Source organism: Hyla sarda, chromosome 2 (assembly GCF_029499605.1).
Source record: "Hyla sarda isolate aHylSar1 chromosome 2, aHylSar1.hap1, whole genome shotgun sequence".
In the NCBI taxonomy this organism is placed as follows: Eukaryota; Metazoa; Chordata; class Amphibia; order Anura; family Hylidae; genus Hyla; species Hyla sarda.
In genome coordinates this window covers 38,751,790-38,767,004 of record NC_079190.1, presented here as the reverse complement: position 1 = coordinate 38,767,004, position 15,215 = coordinate 38,751,790, and the positions used below count along the sequence as shown (strand labels likewise).

The window sequence follows — 15,215 nt, the reverse complement described above, 5'->3', positions numbered from 1 at the left end:
GGGGTCCAATTCGTGTCTAAATTCTGGAGAGCTCTCTGTAAACAACTCAAGATTAAATTAAATTTTTCCTCTGCATATCATCCCCAGTCCAATGGACAAGTAGAAAGAATTAACCAGATCCTGGGTGATTATTTGCGACATTTTGTTTCCTCCCGCCAGGATGACTGGGCAGATCTCCTTCCATGGGCCGAATTCTCGTATAACTTCAGGGTCTCTGAATCTTCCTCCAAATCCCCATTTTTCGTGGTGTACGGCCGTCACCCTCTTCCCCCCCTCCCTACCCCCTTGCCCTCTGGTCTGCCCGCTGTGGATGAAATTTCTCGTGACCTTTCCATTATATGGAGAGAGACCCAAAATTCTCTCTTACAGGCTTCTTCACGCATGAAGAGGTTCGCGGATAAGAAAAGAAGAGCTCCCCCCGTTTTTTCCCCTGGAGACAAGGTATGGCTCTCCGCTAAATATGTCCGCTTCCGTGTCCCTAGCTACAAGTTGGGACCACGCTATCTTGGTCCTTTCAAAATTCTGTGTCAAATTAATCCTGTCTCTTATAAACTTCTTCTTCCTCCTTCTCTTCGTATCCCTAATGCCTTTCACGTCTCTCTTCTCAAACCACTCATCCTCAACCGTTTTTCTCCCAAATCTGTTCCTCCCACTCCTGTTTCCGGCTCCTCGGACGTCTTCTCGGTCAAGGAGATTTTGGCTGCAAAAAAGGTCAGAGGAAAAAATTTTTTTTTAGTAGACTGGGAGGGTTGTGGTCCTGAAGAGAGATCCTGGGAACCTGAGGACAACATCCTTGACAAAAGTCTGCTCCTCAGGTTCTCAGGCTCCAAGAAGAGGGGGAGACCCAAGGGGGGGGGTACTGTTACGCCGAGCGCTCCGGGTCCCCGCTCCTCCCCGGAGCGCTCGCTTCACCTCCTCCGCTGCAGCGCCCCGGTCACGTCCTCTGACCCGGGGCGCTGCGATCCTGCTGCTAGCCGGGATGCGATTCGCGATGCGGGTAGCGCCCGCTCGCGATGCGCACCCCGGCTCTCCTACCTGACTCGCTCCCCGTCTGTTCTGTCCCGGCGCGCGCGGCCCCGCTCCCTAGGGCGCGCGCGCGCCGGGTCTCTGCGATTTAAAGGGCCACTGCGCCGCTGATTGGCGCAGTGGTTCCAATTAGAGTTATCACCTGTGCACTCCCTATATTACCTCACTTCCCTTGCACTCCCTTGCCGGATCTTGTTGCCTTAGTGCCAGTGAAAGCGTTCCTTGTGTGTCCCTTGCCAGTGTTTCCAGACCTTCTGCCGTTGCCCCTGACTACGATCCTTGCTGCCTGCCCCGACCTTCTGCTACGTCCGACCTTGCTTCTGCCTACTCCCTTGTACCGCGCCTATCTTCAGCAGCCAGAGAGGTGAGCCGTTGCTAGTGGATACGACCTGGTCACTACCGCCGCAGCAAGACCATCCCGCTTTGCGGCGGGCTCTGGTGAAAACCAGTAGTGGCTTAGAACCGGTCCACTAGCACGGTCCACGCCAATCCCTCTCTGGCACAGAGGGTCCACTACCTGCCAGCCGGCATCGTGACAATGGGTTGATGGGTCGATATTTGCTGATGTGATGATGACAAAGGGAATGTATCTGTACAGTTCAAGAAGGATTCATGTAAAAAAAAAAAAAAACCTTGGTTAATTTTTCATGATTCACTGCATTGCAACACACCTTCCTCTATATAACCTGATGCTGTGAGGCGCACCGCACAGTGCAGGCTGTGTACTCCGACCACCACAATGATGCAACTACATTGCTTGGTTCTCTTTTCACTGTGTTATGGTGCACTTGCCATGCCAAGACCACAAAACAATGGTGTAATCAGCTCTACAGATCAGGATTTTGCAGAGGTATGTTTCTTAAAAAAAAAAATATATATATATATATATATATATATATATATATATACATACACGCATACATATATGGTATATGTTCTATATTAAATGTTTTAATATAACACAATGTATCCATTAGGTTGGATTTTAAAGATCGCTGCTGTCATTCAATAGGAATCTGCACTGTTTTCAGAGTATGGAAATCTCAGCTTGTTACGAGACATAGCCCTAAGGCCTTGTTCACATGGCAGAATTTCCGAGCGGAATCCAGCAGAAAAATTCAGCTCAGAAATTCCGTTGCAGCATTTAGCTCCATGCTTTTTAATGGGATTCTGCTGTACTGTTCACGCAGAAGATTTTTGTGGCACAAGCATCTGCAGAATTCGCTCAGAAATGCACTGGCGTCTATGGAGATGGCACATTTCCGATAGGTCCTGGCGCCGACATGTGCTGCCAGCGCCCACTATCTGCAGTATGTTCACTTAATAATTCTCTGGGCGGACATTCATGAGCATAGCCTTAAGGTACAGGGTGCATACAAAATATCTTGTTCAGGCACGAACATTGGTAACTTGGCTTGGTTACAGCTGTTTCACACTCGTATTAGCGCTTCTTCAGACCAAGTCCCATAGTCAGCGTAAATGGAGTTGTAGCCAAGCAGGTGCACTACAGTTCCACTAACATGGGGGGCAAGGGACCTTTGGGGCCTTTATGGGTTTATCCAGGTGGAATGTGGTCTGCCATGTTGGGGTGATCTATCACCTTCTTACTTCATTTTTCTATTGTTGAAAAGTTGAAAATCCTTTTTATGCAACCTATGGCATTCCATTAAAAAAGGTTTTAGTGGGGGGAAAATTGGTTTAGAAATTTCTGTACGTATTTACAGATTTCAAAGTGCACTTTAACTTCTGTAATCCTGGTTGTGATGATAAGGGCACTTCTGAAAAGTTTTCTTTACAGAATAAGATTTGTCAACTTATAAGGTCTACTAGTCAGACTAAAAACTGCAATATTTCTGGAATAAAAAAAATCTTAAAGTGTACCTGTCGTTAAAAACCTTTTATATAATGTAGATAATACCATTATAAATATAGTTGTAATATACATTGATTTTAAAAAAGTGCTTATTTTTAGGTGAAGAAATGCTGTCCCTGCAGCTATTGCATGTGTGTCTCTGTTAGACCAAATACAGGAAGTGAGGGCAGGAGAAGCAGGGCTCTGTGCAGGCTTCTGGCTTGTCAATCAGCCTGCTGTGCCTGGAGCTGTCCAGAGCCTCACTGTCTAGAGCCCTCAGGGCTTGCTGCTTGTCCTCAGTGGACAGAGCCCTGCTTGTCCTCAGTATATAGAGCCCTGCTTATAATTTGTGTACAGAGCCCTGCTTGTCCTCAGTGTACAGAGCCCTGCTTGTCCTCAGTGTACAGAGCCCTGCTTGTCCTCAGTGTCCAGAGCCCTGCTTGTCCTCAGTATATAGAGCCCTGCTTATCCTTAGTGTACAGAGCCCTGCTTGTCCTCAGTGTACAGAGCCATGCTTGTCCTCAGTATATAGAGCCCTGCTTGTCCTCAGTGTACAGAGCTCTGCTTGTCCTCAGTGGACAGAGCCCTGCTTGACCATCTGTGTACAGAGCCCTGCTTGTCCTCAGTGTACAGAGCCCTGCTTGTCCTCAGTGTACAGAGCCCTGCTTGTCCTTAGTGTACAGAGCCCTGCTTGTCCTCAGTGCACAGAGCCCTGCTTGTCCTCAGCGTACAGAGCCCTGCTTGTCTTCAGTGTACAGAGCCATGCTTGTCCTCAGTGTACAGAGCCCTGCTTGTCCTCAGTGTACAGAGCCCTGCTTGTCCTCAGTGTACAGAGCCCTGCTTGTCCTCAGTGTACAGAGCCCTGCTTGTCCTCAGTGTACAGAGCCCTGCTTGTCCTCAGTGTACAGAGCCCTGCTTGTCCTCAGTGTACAGAGCCCTGCTTGTCCTCAGTGTACAGAGCCCTGCTTGGCCTCAGTGTCCAGAGCCCTGCTTGTCCTCAGTGCACAGAGCCATGCTTGTCCTCAGTGTACAGAGCCATGCTTGTCCTCAGTGTACAGAGCCCTGCTTGTCCTCAGTGTACAGAGCCCTGCTTGTCCTCAGTGCACAGAGCCCTGCTTGTCCTTAGTGTACAGAGCCCTGCTTGTCCTCAGTGCACAGAGCCCTGCTTGTCCTCAGCGTACAGAGCCCTGCTTGTCCTCAGTGTACAGAGCCATGCTTGTCCTCAGTGTACAGAGCCCTGCTTGTCCTCAGTGTACAGAGCCTTGCTTGTCCTCAGTGTACAGAGCCCTGCTTGTCCTCAGTGTCCAGAGCCCTGCTTGTCCTCAGTGTCCAGAGCCCTGCTTGTCCTCAGTGCACAGAGCCATGCTTGTCCTCAGTGTACAGAGCCATGCTTGTCCTCAGTGTACAGAGCCCTGCTTGTCCACCTACACTTCCTGTATTTGGTCTCCTAACAGAGACAAAAATGATAATTCTAATGACAGGTACACTTTAAAATCTTAAATGTTAATGTTAAACATAAGAATGCTAATGAATTTGATAAAATTTATTTTTATTTTTATTTTTTTACCTCTAGGAATACCTAAAAAAATTTTACACATCAAATGCTAGAGATAGAACTTCAATGACTGAGAAACTTGAGATGATGCAAAGATTTTTCAGGATGAAAGTAACAGGAAAGCTGGACAAAGATACAATGAATATAATGAAAGCCCCAAGATGTGGTATGCCAGATGTGGCTGAATTCACTACGTTCCAGGGAAGACCAAGATGGCAGAAAACCTCTATTACCTACAGGTGGGTTCCATCGACCAAAACATTAACTAAGGAACAAGCCTGGGGGCCTACGTGTTTATTTAATCCCTACTGACAACCCAAATAATTATACTGTAAACAATATGGGGGCTTCATTCTGAAGGACCCAATATGTGCATTTCATTATTTTTCCCTACATTGCCTTTAAATGAATATCCACCCAAAATCTAAAAAAAAAAAACATTTCTAATGTGACAAAAAAAGCTCAGCCATAATGGTTGTTGTCTCAAGAGGTCAGATGGCAGTACGTCTAGCAGCTAGCAATAACTACTCTACTCAAATAATATTGCTCACTGGAGATGTAACTTAAAGCTCCTTGGCCCCAATGCAAAATATGTCTTAGGGGCCCTCCTACTATGTACCATTTACAATATTTTATGTGACTGAGAGGGCCTTTGGACCTCCTCAGGCTCCAAGGTCTGGGTGCAACTGCTACCTCTATACTACACCTTTGCAGGTGCTACCACTAGTCTACACTTTTAAGTCCTCATTGACATAGACACCAGTATTATAAATTGAATATGGTGGGTCAACAAAAAAAGAGCATACTCACCTGCCTTTACACCCTGTCATTCCAATGGCTTCCAGTCCATGTTGCCCTGCGATTCTTCCTGCTTCCAATGACGTACCAACCCATGCTGACCCTGGCAACCCTGTGCATTTTAACACATTGGGGGAGATTTATCAAAACCTGTGCAGAGGAAGAGTGGTGTTGTTGCCCATAGCAACCAATCAGATCGCTTCTTTCATTTTCCACAGGCCTCTAAAGAGGCCTGTGGAAAATGAAAGAAGCAATCTGATTGGTTGCTATGGGCAACTGCACCACTCTTCCTCTGCAGAGGTTTTGATAAATCTCTCTCATTATGTTAGCACATCATGTAGTAAAGAAAGAATGGGGACACTCACCCATCTGTAGAAATCTTTATGCGGGAGATTTATCAAAACCTGTCCAGAGGAAAAGTTGCTCAGTTGCCCTTAGCAACCAATCAGCTCGCTTCTTTCATTTTGCAGAGGCCTTGTTAAAAATGAAAGAAGCGATCTGATTGGTTGCTATGGGCAACAGGGCAACTTTTCCTCTGGACAGGTTTTGATAAATCTCCCCCTATATCTTTACTATAATGGTGCAGGTACCAAAATATGCAGTGGGAGGGCATAAAATCAAACAGCTGGAGCAAAACCTAGCTGCTACAGATGTTTCTTGCATCAACATGGACTTCCTTGGGCCGACAAACATTTTTCCAAGACCTTTGGGTGTTGGAGACATCAAAAGTGCCTTGAGAAACGGCTGTAGCTGCTTGGTATTGCTCAAGCTGTTTGTTTTTATGTCCTCCCAATGCACAGTTTTGTACCTGCACCATTATAAAATATATGAAGATTTCTACAGATGAGTGAGTGTCACCCTTCTTTCTTTACTGTGTATTGTGGATCATATGCACCTGATCTCTACATTGTTGACATTATTTTGGCACATGGCATGGTCTTTAAAGTCTCACCCCCAGTTTTAATCGTACCACACCCCTTTACCAGTAGGCCATGCCTTCTTGTCAAGCAAAGTGCCTAAGGACCCAAAATTCTTGTGCATCAGGCATAGTAAACGTGGGCCAATGTACTTAATTTTTGGCACAATTTATGTCCTTATTCTGCTGAGGTGTGCCAAGTAAATCTATCCCACTATTTAGTTATACAACTCTTAACTTGTATTATAACTGTGAAGTATTTATGTTTTACTTTGTATAACAAAAGAAAAAAATGATGGGGTATATTTCCATTCTTTGGCAGAATTTTGAATTACACCCCAGATCTTCCATCCAGCGTGGTTGATGATTCGATCCAGAAGGCACTCAATGTTTGGAGCCAAGTCACTCCACTGAGGTTCACTAAAGTCAACAGTGGAGACGCAGATATTCTCATCCAGTTCAGAGCACGAAGTAGGTATCTTCATTTGTAATAAAATCTGAATAGAATATATTACAAGGTCTGTTGACACTTAGATTAACCCCTTAAGGACACAGCTCATTCTGACCTTAAAGGGGTATTCCGGTGCTTATACATCTTATCCCCTATCCAAAGATGCCTGATCGCGGGAGTCCCGCCGCTGGGGACCCCCGTGATCTTGCACACGGCACCCCGTTTGTAATCAGTCCCCGGAGCGTGTTCGCTCCGGGTCTGATTACCGGTGACCACAGGGCTGACGGCGTGTGACGTCACGCCTCCGCCCCCGTGTGACGTCGCGCTCCGCCCCTCAATGCAAGTCTATGGGAAGGGGGGTGACTGCCATGACACCCCCTCCCATAGACTTGCTATAAGGGGGCGTGGCCGTGACATCCAGAGCGAGCCTGTCTGTGATGTCACAAGCCTCTGGCGCTGCACCCGACACTCTAAACGAATGACGGGTGCAGCAGGGAGAAGGCGGGGGTCCCCAACGGCAGGACCCCCGCGATCAGACATCCTATCCCCTGTCCTTTGGATAGGGGATAAGATATCTAAGGGTGGAGTACCCCTTTCAGCTTCCAAATGTATAATAGTATACTTTGGGATAACGAATCCTCTTTATCGTATAATATCGACAGTTCTGTGTAAAGTCTTCAGAAGAGAAGGATTTAGGGGTAGTGATGTTGGATGCTTGGCTGCATAGCTAGAAGTATAACCATAGAAAGAGGGAGATTGTGATCCCACTGTATAGGGCTCCAGGGAGACCACACAATATGAAGTAATAAATAAAAACAGACTAACAGCAAAAGTGTGTGGCTTTCCTAGAGCAACCAATCACAGGTCAGCTTTACTATATTAACTAGCTTTGGTATAATATAAGCTGAACTGTGATTGGTTGTTATGGAAAGCCAGACAGTTTTGTAGTTTTTATTTATCCCCATTGTGTTCAGTTCTGGGGACCTCATCTACAAAAAGATGTTGATCAAATAGATCAAAGATGGGCTACCAAAACGTAGAGGGTCTAAAAGGGGTACTTCGGTGGAAAACTACCGTATTTTTTTTAAAATCAACTGGTGCTAGAAAGTTAAACAGATCTGTAAATTACTTCTACTTAAAAATCTTAATCCTTCCAGTACTTATCAGCTGCTGTATACTACACAGGAAGTTATTTTCTTTTTGAATTCCTTTTCTGTCTGACCACAGTGCTCTCTGCTGACACTTCTGTCCATGTCAGGAACTGTTCAAAGTAGGAACAAATCCCCATAGCAAACTTATCCTGCTGCGGATAGTTCCTGACATGGATAGAGGTGTCAGCAGGGAGCATTGTGGTCAGACAGAAAATAAATTAAAAAAGAAAAGAACTTCCTGTGGAGCATACAGCAGCTGATAAGTACTGGAAGGTTTAAGATTTTTAAATAGTAGTAATTTACAAACCTTTCTAACTTTCTGGCACCGGTTGATTAAAAAAAGATAATTCCATGGAGAACCCCTTTAAGTCTGCCTGGAATACACATATATGTATAAAAATTAAGTGAATAACATTAGGACAGAACAAATGGACCAGGTCGTCTTTCTATGACAACAATCTTCTTTGTTTCTATAGCACATTGCTAGCAACACTTAAAGGGGTTATCCATCATAAGGTGATTTTTGTACGTACCTGGCAGTAATGGACATGCTTAGGAAGGATCTGCTCTTGTCTTGGGGATGAATGGCTATGTTCTGAGATTACCATAACACTTGGGTTAGCTTTTTGTGGACTAGTATTTCCTGTCTGAGTTTTCTTCTTTTGACTACAAATCCTATAATTCCATTTTCCTCCCTCCCACACATCAGCCACCCAATCCATTGAAACATAAATGAGCTGCATCCATTCAAAAGACCTGTGGTTTTCAATCAGGGTGCCTACAGCTGTTGCATTAGTTGCAGATTGATCTCTCTCCCACCAAGTGATCCCTCCACCCATTGAAGCAGACAGGCTCCCTGTCATCAGCTGACTAGTGAGTCAGGTCTCAGCCGCATTGCAAGCTGGGAAAAATCTGAGACAACAGTCCTTTTGTATGCTGTTAAAAATAAATATTGGGGTGAAAATCACAGAACAATTGTAAGAAAACCGTCACACACAGGTACATACACTATATTATGAACTACACTAACTTTACACCCCATGTAGCATAGTCAAATAAAAAAAAATCCTGGAATACCCCTTTAATGATAAGTGGGCATCCATCCTCTAGGACTCACAATGATGCGAGAACAAAGGGGACACAGCACTGGTGCGGGCACTGCCTCCTCTTCTGTGTTTCTCGTCTGCACCTCAGGCATGGACCACTCAACTGTGATGGGAACTTTGGGGCCAGCTGCAGTTCCCTACTTAGCCAGGTGGCCAGGACTGCAACAAGTCAGGGGACAACTCACCAGTGCTGCATCCCCTTATTCCTAAAATACATTGGTGGTCCCAGAGATCGGGTTTCCACTGATCATAAAGTTATGGCATATGCTAGCACTTTATGAGATAGGACTAACCCCTTAATGATAACCATCTGGTTTTCTGTTGGGCATCATGGATGTCATTAAAGTCAATGAGGATTTGCCTAGAATATAGTAGCATTTATCACCTATAAGACCAGAAAAAATGAATGTGTAAATGTGTACACCACATGGTAAAAAAAAATGTTTCACTGCAGGTTTTTGTTTCAAACAATGTAGTCCAGTGGTTTTCAACCTTATTTGCCTGAGTACCCCTTGACAGCTAATTCCCCCCAAAAATTGTACCCTCATATTAGAGACATTTTGTAATGATTATAGTATAATTCATATGCTTTACTTTCCTCTATAACAGGCCCCCTGTTCCTCTCCCTATCTCCCCAGTTCCCCCGATTTACAGGTGACGTCTTATCTAAGCGGAGTTGTTTACTTTTCTTTTCTTCTCTATCTAGCCTAGACCACCATTAAGATTTCTCCCATACAAGACTTCTCCACAGAACCAGACAAACAAACATTTTAGGCTTCTTTCTGCAGTACAATACCCACCTATTTACACACTCCCCATGTTTATTGTCACGCACCGTAATAGTACGCGCTTTGCGTAAAGTTGCTAGGCCCGCTCTGTTCCCCCAAATATACCTGTAGGCCCCCAAACTGCCCCCATATATAGTTGTAGGCCACCCTACTCTCCCGCTTTGTTGCTCCACTGCTCCTCTGGTCTGGGGACCTATTGTTATGGCTCATAGCAGTAGGTCCCCGGTCTGCAGGGGCAGTGGAGCAACAAAGCTGATGGTAGTTACTGCCCACAGCAGCCCAGTGCCAGCGCTTCCCCTTTGCTGTCCTCCTGCTCCGCTCCTCCGTGCAGTGACGTCAGCCTACCATTTTGTTCCAAAGTGGTCCAGACCAGTAACCAGTGGCTGTGACTGCCATTACTGATTTTTTTTCAAGTACCCCCTAGGGAATTCCTAAGTACCCCTGGGGGTACTTGTACCCCAGGTTTAGAACCACTGATGTAGTCTACGACAGCAAAAAATAAATAAAAAATTACTTTCAACACAGATGGCTGATGTCATTCACAAGTAAAGTGTGCCCAGCATCTTACACTGATAATTCATATATATTAACATTAATTCTGACTGTTTCTTTTGTAGCACATGGTGATTCTAATCCATTTGATGGCCAAAGTGGGGTGCTAGCTCATGCCTACGCTCCTGGAAATGGGATAGGGGGTGATGCCCATTTTGATGAAGATGAAAGATGGACAAATACCCGAGCAGGTACAATGCTTAATAGTTATACTGTGCCACGTCTGTATACATTTTTTTATAAATACTTTTAAGATGCATAAATATGTTCCATCAGCTTCACTTGACCTGTCTAGTTTAGTATTCCCCATGAAATCTTTTCTTATAGCTCTGTGCAGTTTATCAGTTAACTCAATTGCCAACTGGGTGTTACCACTGGGGGGAGTGTCCTTACCCTGTCTGATACTATCCAATCAAAGCTGAAAGTGTCAGACAGTGTAGAGCCACACCCCCGACTGGTAACACCCAATTGGCTATTTAAGGCTCTGAATATTTATGTTGATGTAAGATTTAAATAGGCACTGTCATTTGAACAAACTTTGCATAGATCAATAGTACAAGTGAATATAAGAAACTGTTTAATATATCTTATAAGACAAAAATGCTTCCTTCTCCTGTTATCAAGCTTCTTCCCTCTCCCTCCTCCCCTGTGAGACTGTACTCCACGTTGAAATTCAGCTCAGCTTTGTCCTGTGTCTGCAAGACAAGCCACTACAAGTCTATGGAGAGGGGGGGGGGGAAGGTAACCAGTTCTGGGAGAAGTGCAAATTGTAGATGAAGCCTGCAGAGCAGAAATCTGCAGAAGAATGCCATATAAAAGTTATATAAAGACCACAAATAGTGTTGCTCCTCATGTACACACAGGGGAGCTTATTCTGAAAATTCACCTAAAAATTACAGTTTTCCAGTTTTCAGAAATGTCCACACATTTTAAAAATTCGGTTACGGGGTATTTAGTGCAAATCGATGGGGGGGGGGTGCGGGGAGGCGGTACTTTTTTTTAAATTGTACAACAAGGCCACAAAACAAGATAAAGATTAAAGGTGTGTGTGTATATATATATATATATATATATATATATATATATATATATATTTATATTTCTAATATATATAAATATATTTTATAATATATATATATATATATATTTGTATAAATAGTTATATTTATATATATATTTATTTATGTATATGTATATATATATATATATATATATATATATATATATATATATATGCCTTTAGTAGCAGCCTCAGTACTACAACAGTAAAAGAAGCCTTGTACATTTGGTTAATAAATTTAGAGATGAGCGAACTTACAGTAAATTCGATTCGTCACGAACTTCTCAGCTTGGCGGTTGCTGACTTTTCCTGCATAAATTAGTTCAGCTTACCGGTGCTCCGGTGGGCTGGAAAAGGTGGATACAGTCCTAGGAAAGAGTCTCCTAGGACTGTATCCACCCTTTCCAGCCCACCGGAGCACCGGAAAGCTGAACTAATTTATGCAGGAAAAGTCATCAACTGCCGAGCTGAGAAGTTCGTGACGAATCGAATTTACTGTAAGTTCGCTCATCTCTAGTTAATATCTTCTTTTAATCTATATATATATATATATATATGTGCTTCTTCCTTAGGCTTCAACCTCTTCCTGGTGGCCGCTCATGAATTCGGTCATTCCCTGGGACTCGGTCACTCTGACGACCGTCGGGCCCTGATGTTCCCCACCTACCAATCTGTAGAAGTGAATAATTTCCGCCTGTCACAAGACGACATCAATGGAATCCAGTCACTGTATGGTAGAAGGCGCAAGTAATGTCTTAAGACACCAGTCAGATGGTCCTTTAGCCAAGAGCGCAATGACAGTAAAGCACAATAATGCTTGTGTGTGGGTATAAACTTGCAATGAATATTCAATTAAAAGATATAATATCTGCAAATAAAGATGATGCACATAGTAAAAGTTAGCTTGCAGCAATTTCAATATAACTATATCTACGCCAATAATCAGGTGCTAAATGCAAGTAAAACTGTATAAGGAAGGGTTTCTCAACAAGGGTGCCTCCAGCTGTTGCAAAACCACAACTCCCAGCATGTCCGGACAGCCGAAGGCTGTCCGGGCATGCTAGGAGTTGTGGTTTTGCAACAGCTGGAGGCACACTGGTTGGGAAACACTGATATAAGGAGTAGTACTCTACATATGTTGTATATTAAGGACTTGAAAATGGTGGTCCAGGGGAATTCTATTACACAGACTAAAGGGGAACTCCAGTGGGGAAAAAAAAAATTCAAATCAACTGGTGCAAGAAAGTTAAACAGATTTGTAAATCACTTCTATTTAAAAATCCTAATCCTTCCAGTACTTATCAGCTGCTGTATATGCTACAGAGAAATTTGTGAAGTTCTTTCCAGTCTGACCACAGTGCTCTCTGCTGACACCTCTGTCCGTGTAAGGCACTGTCCAGAGCAGGAGAGGTTTGCTATAGGGAAGTTTTTCCCTGGAATACCCCTTTAACCCCTTAAGGACTCAGCCCATTTGGACCTTAAGGACTCAGACAATTTTATTTTTACGTTTTCGTTTTTACCTCCTCCCCTTCAAAAAATCATAACTCATCCACAGAATAGTATGAGGGCTTGTTTTTTGTGCGACCAGTTGTCCGTTCTTATGCCATCACTCACTTTATCATAAAATGTATGGCGCAACCAAAAAAATACTATTTGTGTGGGGAAATTTAAAAGAAAACCGCAATTTTGCAAATTTTGGAAGGTTTTGTTTTCACGCCGTACAATTTATGGTAAAAATGACACGTGTTTTTTATTCTCTGGGTCAATACGATTAAAATGATACCCATGATTATACACATTTCTATTACTGTTGCACTTAAAAAAAATCGCAAACTTTTTAACCAAATTAGTACGTTTAAAATCCCCCTAATTTGAAGACCTATAACTTTTTCATTTTTCCGTATAAGCGGTGGTTTGTGGGCTCATTTTTTGCGCCGTGATCTGTACTTTTTATCAATACCATATTTTCTTATACAAAACTTTTATTACATTTTTTATAAAAATTTTTTGGAATAAAATGTTATAAAAAAGCAGCTATTTTGGACTTTTTTTTTTTACGTTCACGCCGTTCCCCGTACGGGATCATTTACATTTTATTTTAATAGTTAGGATATTTACGCACGCGGCAATACCAAATATGTATATGAAAAAAATGTTTACACTTTTTGGGGATAAAATAGGGAAAATGGGACAATTTACGTTTTTATTGGGGGAGGGGGTTTTCACATTTATTTTTACTTAATTTTTTTACTTTTATTTTTACACTTTAATAATCCCCATAGGGCACTATTTATAGCAATCACTCAATTGCTAATCCTGTTCAGTGCTATGTATAGGACACAGCACTGATCAGTATTATCGGTGATCTTCTGCTCTGGTCTGCGGGAAGGCAGATCAGAGCAGAAGACTCCTGGAAGGCAGCGGAGCCAGGTGAGGGGACCTCTGTCTGCCGTGCAGGATGATCAGATCGCTGTGGCAGCGCTGCGGACGATCCGATCATCCTGTTAAGTGACCGCGATGCTGCAGATGCCGTGATCGGTATTGATCACGGCATCTGAGGGGTTAATGGCGGACATCCGTGGGATTGCGGGTGTCCGCCGTTACCGGCGGGTGCCCGGCTGCGATCCACAGCCGGGACCTGCCGCGCATGATGCCGGCATCGCTCCGATGCCCGCGGTTATGCTCAGGGCGTAAATGTACGTCCTGGTGTGCTAAGTACCACGTCACCAGGACGTACATTTACGTCCTGCGTCATTAAGGGGTTAAGAGAGTTGTTCAGGATTAAACAACAGTGCCACTTTTATCAATAGGCTGTTAAAACGGGTACTCCGCTGCTCAGCGTTTGGAATAGAAAAACAAAATAATACTTCTATATATTATTTACTAGGTCATGCAGATGCTTAATATGTCATTGTTATGTGTCTAGCTTCTGTATTTTGCTTAAAAATATAGGCGAGTATAAATAAATTACAGACCTGTGTCTAGTATATAGTAGAATAGAAGTAACACCAAGGGCTTAAAACATCGCTTTAATTAAATATTATATATAAAACCAGGACAAAATCATGTACAAAGAACAAACATGTTAGTGGTAGGGTAATGATAAGTCATTAGGAACCGGTCCAGGGTATCTGACCCAACAGGATTTCCTGCTAGGGAACTGACCCTGCTGGTCAAAAGAACCCCTACCTGTAAATGCAGGGAGACCTTCATCCGGAGCCTCCTATCTCACTCTAATTAGGCAAAAACCATGGAGATATAGGATGTGAAAACTATCTGGAGGAAAGTAATTACCTGATGATAACTGACAGTAACCTCCAAATAAGTACCCTGTGAGTATATTTCATGCAGTACACACTTGTCAAAACAATCTGGTGATCACATAAATCATAACAACATATATGGATATAGATAGATAGATAGATAGATAGATAGATAGATAGATAGATATCTATATATATATAGATATAACAATATCCAATGCGTTTGGTTGTGGCGCATTACAGTGCTGCACAACTCTCCAGGGAGTAGTGCAGAGGGAGTGGGAGTAATAACATACAGATAGATTCTCCCGTCTCTCTTCTCACAAAAACTATGTCAAGATGCGACAACAAGGGAGGTATTAGAAATATATCATAGCATCATGGTCCAATACACTCAAAGAGACCCCGTATTCATATCCAATACTTTGTCCCATATAGTAATCATGAGGTGGTCTGTGAATGTAGAAGTGTACAGCCAAAAAAGATGAGGAAGGGGGGGTGACTCCCCTGAAACACGTCATCCCTATCTTTTATTGTTTTATGCTTTAATAAAACCACTCCAGTGCTTTGAATTACTCCTGGTTTGGACTCCAAACAGCGCCACCCTAAGGGTTGTTTTTCCTCCACCCTCGTCTAGCCAAAAAGGAGTGGCCAGTGGTGTTCTATTTACACTGTGACCTCTCAAAAATAGCTAACA

General features: G+C 43.4%; 1 protein-coding gene across 1 annotated transcript; it reads left to right on the top strand.

Annotated features, from left to right (window-relative positions):
• Nucleotides 1-1,748: 1,748 nt before the first annotated feature.
• LOC130358389 (matrilysin-like) lies at nucleotides 1,749-12,799 on the top strand. Its single transcript, XM_056561575.1, has 5 exons — nucleotides 1,749-1,876; nucleotides 4,452-4,672; nucleotides 6,470-6,618; nucleotides 10,261-10,386; nucleotides 11,828-12,799. The coding sequence occupies exons 1-5, from the start codon at nucleotides 1,766-1,768 to the stop codon at nucleotides 12,004-12,006; spliced, it is 786 nt and encodes a 261-aa protein (XP_056417550.1). The 5' UTR covers nucleotides 1,749-1,765; the 3' UTR covers nucleotides 12,007-12,799.
• Nucleotides 12,800-15,215: the final 2,416 nt, after the last annotated feature.

What these genes read in the sequence shown, in the direction of transcription:
- LOC130358389 (XM_056561575.1), top strand. Translation starts at nt 1,766, where the DNA reads ATGATGCAACTACATTGCTTGGTTCTCTTTTCACTGTGTTATGGTGCA. An exon ending in AAAACCTCTATTACCTACAG is followed by an intron (nt 4,673 to 6,469) that starts GTGGGTTCCATC and finishes ATTCTTTGGCAG; the next exon opens with AATTTTGAATTACACCCCAG. An exon ending in CATCCAGTTCAGAGCACGAA is followed by an intron (nt 6,619 to 10,260) that starts GTAGGTATCTTC and finishes TTTCTTTTGTAG; the next exon opens with CACATGGTGATTCTAATCCA.